We start from the raw sequence: 14,229 nt of genomic DNA on the forward strand, positions 1-14,229 counted from the left end.
ATAAAGCATAGCAGTGTGAACAGACAACACAGAGTTACACATGGAGTAAACAATTAACAAGTCAATAACACAGTAGGAAAAAAAAGAGAGTCTATATACATTGTGTGCAAAAGGCATGAGGAGGTAGGTGAATAATTACAATTTTGCAGATTAACACTGGAGTGATAAATGATCAGATGGTCATGTACAGGTAGAGATACTGGTGTGCAAAAGAGCAGAAAAGTAAATAAATATAAACAGTATGGGGATGAGGTAGGTAAATTGGGTGGGCTATTTACCAATAGACTATGTACAGCTGCAGCGATCGGTTAGCTGCTCAGATAGCAGATGTTTGAAGTTGGTGAGGGAGATAAAAGTCTCCAACTTCAGCGATTTTTGCAATTCGTTCCAGTCACAGGCAGCAGAGAACTGGAACGAAAGGCGGCCAAATGAGGTGTTGGCTTTGGGATGATCAGTGAGATACACCTGCTGGAGCGCGTGCTACGGGTGGGTGTTGCCATCGTGACCAGTGAACTGAGATAAGGCGGAGCTTTACCTAGCATGGACTTGTAGATGACCTGGAGCCAGTGGGTCTGGCAATGAATATGTAGCGAGGGCCAGCCGACTAGAGCATACAGGTCGCAGTGGTGGGTGGTATAAGGTGCTTTAGTAACAAAACAGATGGCACTGTGATAAACTGCATCCAGTTTGCTGAGTAGAGTATTGGAAGCTATGTTGTAGATGACGTCGCCGAAGTCGAGGATCGGTAGGATAGTCAGTTTTACTAGGGTAAGTTTGGCGGCGTGAGTGAAGGAGGCTTTGTTGCGGAATAGAAAGCCGACTCTAGATTTGATTTTAGATTGGAGATGTTTGATATGAGTCTGGAAGGAGAGTTTACAGTCTAGCCAGACACCTAGATACTTATAGATGTCCACATATTCTAGGTCGGAACCATCCAGGGTGGTGATGCTAGTCGGGCGTGCGGGTGCAGGCAGCGAACGGTTGAAAAGCATGCATTTGGTTTTACTAGCATTTAAGAGCAGTTGGAGGCCACGAAAGGAGTGTTGTATGGTGTTGAAGCTCGTTTGGAGGTTAGATAGCACAGTGTCCAAGGAAGGGCTGGAAGTATACAGAATGGTGTCGCCTGCGTAGAGGTGGATCAGGGAATCGCCCGCAGCAAGAGCAACATCATTGATATATACAGAGAAAAGAGTCGGCCCGAGAATTGAACCCTGTGGCACCCCCATAGAGACTGCCAGAGGACCGGACAACATGTCCTCCGATTTGACACACTGAACTCTGTCTGCAACGTAGTTGGTGAACCAGGCAAGGCAGTCATTAGAAAAACCGAGGCTACTGAGCCTCCCAATAAGAATATGGTGATTGACAGAGTTGAAAGCCTTGGCCAGGTTGATGAAGACGGCTGCACAGTACTGTCTTTTATCGATGGCGGTTATGATATGGTTTAGTACCTTGAGCGTGGCTGAGGTAACTATCATCTTGAATTCAGAGGGAGTGAGAGAATTTTAGTCACAATATGGATATATGATACACTTGTTATTTTCAAGGTGACAGGAAGAAAAAAAGAATTTGGGTGTCTACAATCTTTGTTCTAGGCCACATAACTAGGATACATTGGCGGTGATAGGGAGGTGCACAATTGGCCCAGCGCCGTCCGGGTTAGGGGAGGGTTTGGCCGGGGTGGTCCGTCATTGTAAAATAAGAATTTGTTCTTAACTGACTTGCCTAGTTAAATAAAGGTTCATCCTCCCCATACAGCAATGAAGCAAGGCACACATGACATATTTCCTGAACTGGGGGGCTTACCACTTCCGTAGGCAGTGGTAAGCCACAGATCTGTAGGCTGTAACTACAGACCAGTGTCTACGGAAGAGTGAGTAATGTTACAGGATCCGTAGTAGACCCAGGGCTCATTTTACTGCCTGCCTAGAGAACAAGATCACTTAATAGATTAGTAACAACTTCTGTCATCAGAAACAACTGAAAAATCTACCATCGGAGAGAGAAGGGAAAGAGACCATTAAATAATGTTGATCAGCAGCTATACTTTTATAAATTGATGGTATTCTGGAAGACAGATGCTGTCACAGTTGGTTTTAGGTACAAAGAGGCCAAAGATAAGCGTTATAGAAAGATCATTCTATATAATGCCACACCTCTGAGTGAGTATGAAGCTACAGTTTGTAAGGTAGGCCATCAGTATGTAGAGCCAAAGCTGTACCACAGAGATCAGTGGACATACTCAGTGAATACTCATTAGAATAGACTCCATGAAGTCACCAAACAAGCACACCTCCCCACATGAAGGAGTTAAGTGGAACAGACAGTTGTTCAGATGACCCACTGTTGTGTTCACGTTTCCTTCATAAATACTATAGGAGCATTTACTGGCAACTACAGTGTCTCTTGTAGAAAGCAGAAGTACAACAGTACATCTTCTTGGATTGTGCCCAACTGGTACCTATTCCCTTTATAAGGCATTACTTTTGACCAGGGCTCATAAGGTGTGAAAAAAGGAACAAGGTGTGTTGATTGTAAACAAAGAGGCCAGGCAGTACTAGGCAATACACTATAACCACCTAGATCGTTTAAGTGACAGACAGGTTTTAAAGTGGCAAGCAGGTGAGGAGTGGGGAGAACATTTCTTCATTCTCACAGATTTATGACAAAGAGGCAATCAGAGGGAACAGCTGATGCTTGGCCAATAACCGGCAGGATTCCAATCCCAGAGATGTGTTTTGTGTCCCAAATGGCACCCTATTCCGTAATAGGGCCTATAAGGGCTCTGGTCAAAAGTAGTGCACTACATAGGGAATAGGGTGCCATTTGGGACTCAACCAGTGATGTGACCTTAGTGAGAGAGGCTCCCTCTTACCATCCTTTACCTAGTTCATTACAGCACATAACTCAAGGTTTAGAGCTCCCGAGTGGCACAGCGGTCTAAAGCACTGCATCTCAGTGCAAGAGCCGTCACTACAGTCCCTGGTTCAAATCCAGGCTGTATCACATCCGGCTGTAATTGGGAGTCCCATAGGGCGGCGCACAATTGGCCCAGCATCGTCCGGGTTTGGCCGGGGTAGGCCGTCATTGTAAATAAGAATTTGTTCTTAACTGACTTGCCTAGTTAAAGAAAGGTTAAATAAAAATTCAATAAAAAGGTTGTAGCTGGGGATTCATACATTGGCTATATGGATGAGCCACATACCATAAATGAGCATGGCTTCAAACTTGGTTGGTTATGAATGTGAAAGAGACGTGTGGCATATTCTGAGAGATTTTTCCACTGATCTTTTTTCAGATGCAAATGTTGTGTAAACGTAGGTGCAAATTTAAAACTTGCATGGGTTGGACTGCACAAGCTGTTGTGGTCTGAGTAGGCTATGAAGGGATTTGATTATCTGGACAGGGTTACCCCGGTGGGAGAAGTTTGTACCGGGTAAAACGTGATTGAATTCGTTTTGGAACCGGGCTGCCTCCCGGTGTGAGCCCGGTGCCCCGTTCAAAGCCTGAGGCGATGTCGGCTCAAAACAAAAGTGACGTAGCCTAGGCTAGATTAAGCACGTGTAGTAGGATTCTGTGTTCACATGAAAAAGCCATTGCTCTTGATAACAATTATTTATCTGCATTTCCAATGAAAACTAGTTTGAAAATTCTACCATTTATTTGATGAAAAAGTGATGTATGTTTCTCGACGATGCACCATGCTGCCTTGTTGACAACATGACCGGATTACGGTTCGATTTGAAAAGGGCGCTCCTTCCTCACCACTTTTGTCCATTCATGTCACGGGCCATAGACCAGTGCACTGCGGCCCAGGTTAATAGAATTTACTCTGTTATCTGAGTGTTCACTGTAGTCCAATGACAAGGGAGACTATTTAATTTACATATAGGTAATCAGAATGGGCATAGCCTAAACCTATGTGAAAACCATTGCAATGAATACATTCCCTAATTTCGGTAATAACTGAAGGTATGATAAATACAGATTTATTTGGCACTGGCAGCAATACACATAGGCCTATTCTACAGCACTGATTAGGCTACTGAAAATGTGTCATTTATTTTGTGCATAAAATAAAACTGGCTACATTGAGTTTAGACAGGCAGCCAAATTCTGGCACTCTCCCCCACTCCACTAAATTTGACTTTTGGCCAATCAGATCAGTTCTGAAAAATATCTTAAGTGAAAAGATCTGATGTAACTGGTCAAAAGACTAATTGGTGGAAAAAAGATCAGTATTGGGATGCCTGTGTGAACGCAGCCATCATAGCCTGAACAGTGAGAGGACAATGTCAGCTGTGAATCCAAATATAGGATTTTTGTAGACAGTCTGCTACACTCTGAACACAGAAACCTACGGTACATATTGTTCAAATAAGCGACTTAATTGAAAGGTTGGACGAAGATTCATTGTCGACTAAACGTGACATTTTTGTGTGACATTTAAAAGGGGCCTTTAATTAAATCATTACGAGATGTGCGTTTATGCCAATGTGGCATCAACGTGTTGACACAACCCGTGGAACTGCAATTGAATCACAGCAATCCAAATTCATGATTCCTTCTGAGCGAAAAATACAAATCTTCGTTGTTTGATATTGGGGAATCAAATAATAAACTGCACAATGTTGGTTTTGCTGCGATTTTGCACATGCGACGGAATTCTAGAAATACAACTGAATAGCATCTGTAGAAAAAAAACAAGAAATTGCATATTTACCTGGTCGAGAGGGAGATTGATGATTTCGCTTATGGGTTGCAGCAAACTGGATCCAGTGCATGCCGGTGACACTGTTTCAGTAGCCATGATTCAGTGAGTGTTGAGAGAGTCCCTCTGCTCCCCTTCCCCTCTGACAGTGGATCCCCGATTCACCCCGACTCTGATCCTACATCCACCGCTGTAGCTGCTGTTTGCTGCTGGCCACTACTGGCTGTCGGTTGCTCTACAGCACCTTCTAGGCGGAAATACTTCCCAAATCAACCATCATTTGGGCGGGGAAGGATTCGGCTCATCCCCGCTTTAGACAATGGTTTGTGACAATGTCAGCACCATATAGGCTGGACTAAATAGGCGTTGGTGCCACTGAATTAAGTCTAAAAAGTATAAATGGATCTTTAATTCTCCGTTTCCAGTTGAAATAGGCTACTTTTTATTCACGTTATTTCATTTCTCTTGTAGTCCAAAATGTAACTTTTTTTCTTTATAAATATCATACTAAAATGTTATATTAAGCGCAGGTGCTCAATATGAAGCTCTGCTTCCGCGCACACTGAACGCAAAATAAGATGCTGCGCTGCTGTCCCCTCGCAGTGTCACTGTTATTCACCCCAGTCCTGAAGGTGGAGGCAAAGCAACATCGTAAACTACAACGTACTTCATAGAATCAGACGAGGAACCCCGACTTCCTCTGCGTTTCTAAGAATCTCGTTGGCTGAACATCATCACGTGACGCCAACTTCCGGCCTGAAAATATATTTTTCCTGTCCAAGAAACGTGAATTTGAGATAAACAAACGTTATCTTTTATTTAGCTACGAAACGTTCGAATGTAGGTGGTGGTAGCCACATTACATTTTACCATGGTGAAATGCGTGGTTCAGGGGTGTCCTAATCGAAGTGACAATAATAAAGGAGCGTTTCCGAATCGTCCTTCCAAGAGGTTTTTCAATTTTCCTAATGACCAGGCTCGGGTGAAAGTGTGGCTTGCCGCACTGCGAGAAACGGAGAAGGAGGATTCAACAGAGGAGCACCGAATATGTGAAGACCACTTTCTGACAGACCACATAACACCACGCGGAATAAGCGAGGATGCCATTCCTATCATGCCCCCATACCTCGACGGGCCACTGAGTCTGATCAGCCCGTGGGGCGAGGACTCTTCTGACGAAGAGGAATTCGTGGATGATGATGCTTCGGCTATGCACGTAAGGATGTGCTCATCATTTTGACAGCTTTCTTACTGCATTCATTGTAGTCGTTTTAACATTGACCAACCCCTGTCTATATGTATTCTATTTACAGAATGACGATGTTGAAGAAGAATATGATGAGAGTCAGGCCGAGACAGAACCATCTGCATCTAGGTAAGGTTGCAGCACTCTAGCCTGTATTTAGGATACAAATTGCAAATATAAGCATTCATCCTTTTGTGTTTTTAATGCACACATGCATTGTGCACGCAGGGCCTATTTCAGTGGTTGTTTTTTATTTTATTTATCCTCTTCACTCTAGGTTCCGTGAACTGGTTGAAGGCACCAAAACAAAGACAAGACAAGGTATGGGTAATCATCTTTACTGAAAAAGAATGTTGCTTCCGTGCCTTTGACAAAGGCTGCCATTTGGGATAAAGTCTATCTCCTATATAGTGCACTACTTTTGACCAGGGCCTTCTAATAAACTATATAGGGAATAGGGTGCCATTTAGGATGCAGGTAATGTCAAATCAAAGTTGTTGTTTTTTACTTTGATGCAATGTTTACCTTTTTCCTACTGTAGTCGGTGCTTCTATTGAACCCAAGCCAGTGTTACCGTACACCAGTAAGGGATTTGTCCGCCAGGATCTATCCCTGGCTCTGTTGACCAAGAAGTTCCTAAGGCTGATGAGTGGTGCCCCTCACGGTATCATGGACCTCAACCTCGCAGCACAGAACCTCCACACACGCAAACGGAGGGTATATGACATCACCAACTGCCTGGAGGGGATCAAGCTCATCCAGAAACAATCGGCCAACAAGATCAAGTGGATGTGAGTAGTATATCTTCAACACACAGGCTCTTTGCCAGTCTGTGCTCCCACCTTCTGTGTTTGTCTGTTTTGACAGGATGTGTTCATGCAGGGTTGTATTCATTAGGCACCGAATGGAATAAAACAGACTAAAATAGGAAGGGACTACCTGAACTTGTCCAATAAGAAAGACTTATTTTCATGTTCTGTCGCAAAACTTTTGTTATATGTTTTCTGTTGCGTGCCCTGATGACCCCCAGGTCAACTTGCATGGTTGCAAGGGGATGATCTGCATTCTGTGTGGTTTCCTCCTCTCCCTCCCCAGAGGTCTGTGTCCAGTCACCAGTTTTGTTGGGCCGAAGCAGAGGCTTCAGCGGGAGCTGCAGAACCTGAAGACGGTGGAGGAGAGTCTGGATGCGCTCATCAAGACCTGTGCCCAGCAGCTCTTTGACATGACCGACAGTTTGGACAACATAGAATATCCTTTTAAAAAGCATACAGTACATTTGACCTCTTGCATGGGTGTTCGATTCTCAAACCTTTTCCAGGAGTGTGCTCTTGCACACTCGCCATCATGGATTGAAAAGCATAGGCTTTGTCTGGAGGAAGTTTCCACCATTGTGAAATCCATGTGAGAAAGTGCAACTGTAAATTAACCTAGGTTTCAGTTCACAATCATCAGGAATTAACCATACTGTGCCCAAACATTGGTTCAGTTACCTCAGTGTCTACTAAAGTACAAGGGTGTTATGTATCCTGCTGTTGTATACTCTTTAACTCCCTCTGTACATTAGCCTACGTGACCCACAGTGACATCAGTGCTATCAAGGTGTTCCAGGAACAGACGGTCGTTGCCATCAAGGCCCCGGAAGAGACCAAGCTGGAGGTGCCAACACCCAAGGAGGTACAGTAAGCCCTGGAGGGCCAACCAACAACCCTGCTTTAAGCATGAAACAACTGAGAAGATGAGTGAGGATAGACTGCCGATAGGTACTTATTGCAGTATGAAGCCGTTCCTTCTCTTGCTAGAACAAAAGACGTACCTGCTGTGTACTGACCTGGTACCAACCAAACTGCCGTTTCTACTTGTAGAATTGTAATGCTCGGCAGGGGCAGACAACTCGACTTTTAGCCAATTAGAGAGCACGGACCTCCACGTGGGGGAGCCGACAGGAGTGACAAGAAAAAGGAAGAAAGATGGCACTTTTTCCTGTCTAATCCACCCTTTTCATCAGAGTTGTTCGAACTAAAACAAAAAAGCTACACAATACATTTTTTAGAGCAAGTCTAGCAAAAGAGTGTTGTGATTGAAGATGGATTTTTTTTGTTTGGTTTGCTAATGTGCACTTATTAGCAAATGTTAGCTTGTTAACTGAGCAAGTCAGTCAAACACTTAATATGAAACGAAAGGGGTGGTAATAAGTTCAACACAATGCAACACTAAATGCTTTACCACTCTAGCTATTTGGCCATTGTTGCTAGTAACATTACAATTCAATCACAATGGATTTGTTTCCATGAAGCAGCTGCCTGTAGCTCACTGCCGAGAGTAAATGCGGCGTCTTTGCTTAGGTAGCACAACATCTAGCTAGCGAATCATGCTAACAGCTAGTTAAAAATGTATCTATGGGCTTAATGCGATTATGGAGAGTGAATTGACATGTTTTGTCATCTTGCTAGTTGTGGCCATCTGGCTAATTGCAACATTAGCGCAGCTATAGCTAACATTGACTAGACCATAAAACAACAACGCTACTGCCACCTTCTGGTTCAGAGTATTTTAACAAGGCTGATTGGCTGACAACTTCAAGATCTTTGCTGTGTGAACACAAAAGAGATTGGCTGCCGACACTGTAAAGAGGTGCTAAGTACTGTCGGCAGGGAAACATTTGGCAATCCTACCGGTTTGTGTGAGCTTTTACAGACCTTGATCGTGTTCATTAGGAAACCATTGTGCAAAAAAACTTGCATTTCTTCTTGGACAAATTCACGTTGTACCGCTCTTTTTCTGACTGTTTTGTGCCCAGTGAACACAACTCTGTTGCAGTACATGCATACATATTCACTCATGATGGACTGATGCCATCTAAACAGTTGCAGAATTGGTACAATTCTAAACCAATTAGTCTGATGTTGATTGGCTGAACAAATCACTTTGAATTGTTTCCATTTTAGGATGGCATCCAAATCCACCTGAAGGGAGGCAGGGGACCAATCAAAGTGCTGACCTGTGAGATGGATGGGCCTCAACGTGCCACACAGGGAAGTGGAAAGACAACTGGCTTTCTATCACTGGAGGAGAGCCGGATTAAGACCATGCTTCTGCACACAGGTAACAGCACAGATGTGCTTTTCAATCAATCAAATGAATCAATTGTTAAGCTATATTAGGTGCCCCAGACATTTAATTACAACTATGTAAAGTACCTTGAGATGTCCTACTCTGTAAGAAAGGGATTATGCCATGATTGGATTGGAACATTGAGTGTGTTCCCCACTGCAAGCAGCAGAGAGAGCTGTTTACTATAAAATAGGCTTGGGGAATACTGTATCAAATGAGGTCAGTTTTCTCACAAAAGGAAAGTTATGAAAGTATATACACTGCTCAAAAAAATAAAGGGAACACTAAAATAACACACCCTAGAATGTGATCTGAATGAATGAAATATTCTTATTAAATATTTTTTTCTTTACATAGTTGAATGTGCTGACAACAAAATCACCCAAAAATTATCAATGGAAATCAAATTGATCAACTCATATGGAGGTCTGGATTTGGAGTCACACTCAAAATTAAAGTGGAAAACTACACTACAGGCTGATCCAACTTTGATGTAATGTCCTTAAAACAAGTCAAAATGAGGCTCAGTAGTGTGTGTGGCCTCCGCGTGCCTGTATGACCTCCCTACAACGCCTGGGCATGCTCCTGATGAGGTGGCGGATGGTCTCCTGAGGGATCTCCTCCGAGACCTGGACTAAAGCATCCGCCAATTCCTGGACAGTCTGTGGTGCAACGTGGCGTTGGTGGATGGAGCGAGACATGATGTCCCAGATGTGCTCGATTGGATTCAGGTCTGGGGAACGGGCGGGCCAGTCCATAGCATCAATGCCTTCCTCTTGCAGGAACTGCTGACACACTCCAGCCACATGAGGTCTAGCATTGTCTTGCAGTAGGAGGAACCCAGGGCCAACCACACCAGCATATGGTCTCACAAGGGGTCTGAGGATCTCATCTCGGTACCTAATGGCACTAAGGCTACCTCTGGCGAGCACAGCCCCCCAAAGAAATGCCACCCCACACCATGACTGACCCACAGCCAAACCGGTCATGCTGGAGGATGTTGCAGGCAGCAGTGTCTTGCTAAATGCCTATAATTTCCACCTGTTGTCTATTCCAATTGCACAACAGGATGTGAAATGTATTGTCAATCAGTCTTGCTTCCTAAGTAGACAGTTTGATTTCACAGAAGTGTGATTGACTTGGAGTTACATTGTGTTTTAAGTGTTCCCTTTATTTTTTTGAGCAGTGTATTTTGTTGTGGTCAACAAATCAACTGTTAATTTCTCCTTCTGTAGGGGCCTCTGCATCACAGACTGCTGTACAGAGTGGATAGTCTTTCGTTATGGTAGTATGCTGCACTGTCACATTGTCCTCATTGGATGTTTTTGTCTCACTGTTTGGACTCTGACTCCACATTCTGACATTGTCACTTTGGGAAGAGGCCATTTTTGTCATTTAATTTTTTTTTTTTTTTTTGTGTAAAATGCCAACTATTCCTCGTATGACTTGATTGTAAAAAGTGCACATAAGTCATGAAATCACAAGCTTTATTTTTTATACATGTAGTTTTGAGTTTACAGTCTATCCTCCCTCAGATTCTCAGTTGTTTCATGCTTAAAGCAGGGTTGTGGTTGGCCCTCCAGGGCTTACTGTACTAAAGTGGTTGCAGTACACTACTGTATTACTGTACTTTTCAGTCATCTTCAAATGTTTGCAAAATGGTGGACAGTATCAATGTGACAGCTATAGTCATTAGAAAGTAACAAATGCTCATGTACATAAAGTTTAATTTTCCAAGCAGTTTCATCATGTACCTTAGTGGATTGGAACATGTCTATGTTATTTGTTTTTATTTGTTTCATCTAACTATTCTGAATGCCCTATTAAAATTTTTGTCCTTCTGTTTTTTTTTTTAAATTCTGTTATTACTAATTAAGAAAACACTTCCGATGCATCCTCTTATGAATAAACTCACTTGTATATAAAAACAAATATCTAACCCTTATTTTATTACTTATCTCCATGTGCAACATCCTGGCTAAATTTCTATTTATGAGGTACACGATTTTGGCATGTGATTAAAAAATAGTATTTCAAAAATCGTTATCATTCCTATGGTGTAGACCTGAGACACCTTATCCACAAAGTTTGTCATTGCTAGTGAGTCCTGGAAAGCCAACTGAGCAAAGGGAAATCCATCTATGCTCCTATTCGTTCAAACATGCCAATTCACTCGTTTGTCCCTCCCCTTTCTATACTCAGGTTGACGCTCCATTGACTATGCGCCCAGTACAGGTTGTTTCGTGGGCTAAGACAAACTGTAATAATGAAATATTGTATTTTTTTCATGGACACAAGGATAACACACAAATAAACAGACATTTCACTACTGTAGTTTTGACTGTGGATCGACGCGGATAGCGGAATGGCAAACTTGGAGTAGCCGAACAAATCTTATGGCACACCAGGTTTCTTTTTTTTGTGAAACTGTTAATTAAGGATTGGGATATAACTTATTTCATAGACATTTAAAGTGAGCGAAGATGCCGCCGCCGGAGTTGATCACGGTCACGGAATTTGTGGCCGAAACTAATGAGGACTACAAAGCGCCCACAACCTCCAACTTCACCACTCGGATGTCGCATTGTCGGAACACCGTGGCAGCATTGGAAGAGGTGGGTGCAGGCCACCGCGGTGTGAAAAGTAGCAATATACTGTAATTGACTTTACATTATTAAAGGTTTTCTTAGAATAAAATGTGCGCCTTTACGCACAAAGTAACCGAATTTTCCCACATCTAGTTAGTTTAGTTTCCCTTCAAGTGATACGGATGCAACTTCTGAAAACAAAAGAGGAACGGAAAAAGACCTCTGGGAAGTCAAAGCATTTTTTTCTTATCCTGCTTTCTTATTCCCCAAAAGTGTCCAACAAGTGCTCATAAAACGCCAAAGTTTATAGGCTATTTAATTCTGAACCAATTCTAATTAGAAATCTATATACCGAAAATGTAGTTGAACATTCCTTTGTAAAGATGTAATTACTGTAGGCTACTATGACCTCATGCAAAAAATGCTTTACCCCGTTGTGTGGAATATATCTTATCTGTTAGCCAGCTGCCTATGAGGCAGTTTCACTTTGAAAACAGTGTGTGGACACTTCCCACGTTGAGGCTTGAGCCCTTTACAAACTTGAATAGTAGTACCACACCTTTAATACACAGTGGGTCCTTCACACTTCCATATCATTGGAATTGGATTTCCTTGATATGTCCCAAATGGCACTGCTATGGTTCTGGTCTAATGAGTGCACTATAAAGGGAATAGTATGCCGTTTGAGACATAAACCTTGTTTTCGCATTAGGCCTATTGTCATGCACGATAGATCACGATGGGTACATCTATGGCATCCCTGGCATCCAGATCTGCTCCTGAATGCTCTCTGGAGATGTGCTGTTGCCCCAAGCCAGGCTGGTAATAAGAACATGGACTGTCAATGCCACAGATACGCTTACTGGCCTTTGGGGAGGCTGTATGAATCACTGGATTGTTATAGTGTAGGCCCTATCCATTTTAGAGCAAACTGTTTTTGCGCAATGGAGGAAGTCACACACACAGCCCTATGAGAGGATTGGCTGATGTGTGTACAGTGTTGCATACAGAATATACCACATGAGGAGAGCTGACTAGAGAACACTTGTTGTAAGTGTTACATTAAGTGTAATCTTGTCAAAACAAAGAAGTGTTGTATTGCAATGACTTTCTCTGTTTCACAACTGATAGTCTGAAACAGAATGCCAGTCTTTAGCTTCCCCTTTCCCCCCATTAGATTTCACAGTTGACAGTGAACGCACTGTGTTTATCAAGTTGGACACACAAATGCATACACACACACACACACGTTACACTCACGTTGATAAATTGACACAAACGTCCAGAACACACAGCCGGCAGGCAGCAGTAATGGCGATCATTACATCAAGTCGACTGACAGGCAGCACTCCCCTTTCCAGTTCCTCTTGTCTGCCTGACAATGCCTGTAGCAGCCCACTGTGGCTGCCTGTTGTCATCTGCTTGTAGCCATCTGTGGCTGCCTGCCTGTTGAGGACAGTATCGCTGTGGACTGGAGTGTCATGCTGTTGCTTCTTTGTGATGTGTGGTGGGTAGCTCTGTTCCAGGGAGCCACAGATTGTTTTCACATATACAGTTGAAGTCGGAAGTTTACATACACCTTAGCCAAATACATTCAAACTCAGTATTTCACAATTGTTGACATTTAATCCTAGTAAATATTCCCTGTCTTATGTCAGTTACAATCACCACTTTATTTTAAGAATGGGAAATAATAGTAGAGATAATTATTTATTTCAGCTTTATTTCTTTCATCACATCCCCAGTGGGTCAGAAGTGTACATACACTCAAATAGTATTTGGTAGCATTGCCTTTAAATTGTTTAACTTGGGTCAAAAGTTTCGGGTAGCCTTCCACAAGCTTCCCACAATAAATTGGGTGAATTTTGGCCCATTCCTCCTGACAGAGCTAGTGTAACTGAGTGAGGTTTGTAAGGACTCCTTGCTCGCACACACTTTTTCAGTTCTGCCCACAAATGTTCTTTATGATTGAGGTCAGGGCTTTGTGATGGCCACTCCAATACCTTGACTTTAATGTTCTTAAGCCATTTTTCCACAACTTTGAAAGTTGTTTTGGTCCACTTGGAAGATCCATTTGAGACCAAGTTTTAATTTCCTAAATGATGTCTTGAGATGTTGCTTCAATATATCCACATAATTTTCCTCTCTCATGAAGCCATCTATTTTGTGAAGTGCACCAGTCCCTCCTGCAGCAAAGCACCCCCACAACGGGCTTCACGATTGGGATGGTGTTCTTCGACTTGCAAGCCTCCCCATTTTTCCTCCAAACATAACGATGGTCATTATGGCCAAACAGTTATATTTTTGTTTCATCAGACCAGAGGACATTTCTCCAAAAGGTACGATCTTTGTCCCCATGTGCAGTTGCAAACCATAGTCTGGCTTTTTTTTGGCGGTTTTGGAGCAGTGGCTTCTTCCTTGCTGAGCGGCCTTTCAGGTTATGTCGATATAGGACTCGTTTTACTGTGGATATAGATACATTTGTACCTGTTTCCTCCAGCATCTTAAAACAAGATCCTTTTCGCACCAAAGTTCATCTCTAGGAGACAGAATGTGTCTCCTTCCTGAGCGAA

General features: G+C 42.9%; 3 protein-coding genes across 4 annotated transcripts in view; 2 read left to right on the forward strand and 1 right to left on the reverse strand.

Annotated features, from left to right (window-relative positions):
• The window catches only part of mboat2b (membrane bound O-acyltransferase domain containing 2b), a 60,257-nt gene extending 54,964 nt beyond the window's left edge, over window positions 1-5,293 (reverse strand). The window contains exon 1 of the mRNA XM_042300622.1: window positions 4,724-5,293. Within this exon, the coding sequence (XP_042156556.1) occupies window positions 4,724-4,810 (87 nt within the window). The 5' untranslated portion in view covers window positions 4,811-5,293. The remainder of the gene's footprint in view (window positions 1-4,723) is intronic.
• Window positions 5,294-5,431: 138 nt separating this feature from the next.
• On the forward strand, window positions 5,432-11,000 carry e2f6 (E2F transcription factor 6). 2 transcript variants are annotated; one of them, XM_024377747.2, is made up of 8 exons: window positions 5,433-5,927; window positions 6,025-6,086; window positions 6,235-6,278; window positions 6,499-6,748; window positions 7,053-7,205; window positions 7,517-7,631; window positions 8,903-9,059; window positions 10,304-11,000. In XM_024377747.2, the coding sequence occupies exons 1-8, from the start codon at window positions 5,583-5,585 to the stop codon at window positions 10,339-10,341; spliced, it is 1,164 nt and encodes a 387-aa protein (XP_024233515.1). In that variant the 5' UTR covers window positions 5,433-5,582; the 3' UTR covers window positions 10,342-11,000. The 2 variants fall into 2 exon arrangements, 1 of the variants encoding a protein (XP_024233515.1); XR_006079256.1 differs by lacking the exon at window positions 10,304-11,000 and having other exon boundaries at window positions 5,432-5,927; window positions 7,517-7,717; window positions 8,903-9,022.
• Window positions 11,001-11,256: 256 nt separating this feature from the next.
• The window catches only part of asap2b (ArfGAP with SH3 domain, ankyrin repeat and PH domain 2b), a 48,043-nt gene continuing 45,070 nt past the window's right edge, over window positions 11,257-14,229 (forward strand). Inside the window, exon 1 of the mRNA XM_024377746.2 lies at window positions 11,257-11,683. Coding sequence (XP_024233514.1) covers window positions 11,552-11,683 — 132 coding nt within the window. The 5' untranslated portion in view covers window positions 11,257-11,551. The remainder of the gene's footprint in view (window positions 11,684-14,229) is intronic.

This window comes from Oncorhynchus tshawytscha, linkage group LG18, assembly GCF_018296145.1.
Source record: "Oncorhynchus tshawytscha isolate Ot180627B linkage group LG18, Otsh_v2.0, whole genome shotgun sequence".
Classification (NCBI taxonomy): domain Eukaryota; kingdom Metazoa; phylum Chordata; class Actinopteri; order Salmoniformes; family Salmonidae; genus Oncorhynchus; species Oncorhynchus tshawytscha.

What these genes read in the sequence shown, in the direction of transcription:
- e2f6 (XM_024377747.2), top strand. Translation starts at nt 5,583, where the DNA reads ATGGTGAAATGCGTGGTTCAGGGGTGTCCTAATCGAAGTGACAATAAT. An exon ending in CAAAACAAAGACAAGACAAG is followed by an intron (nt 6,279 to 6,498) that starts GTATGGGTAATC and finishes TTCCTACTGTAG; the next exon opens with TCGGTGCTTCTATTGAACCC. An exon ending in GACCATGCTTCTGCACACAG is followed by an intron (nt 9,060 to 10,303) that starts GTAACAGCACAG and finishes CTCCTTCTGTAG; the next exon opens with GGGCCTCTGCATCACAGACT.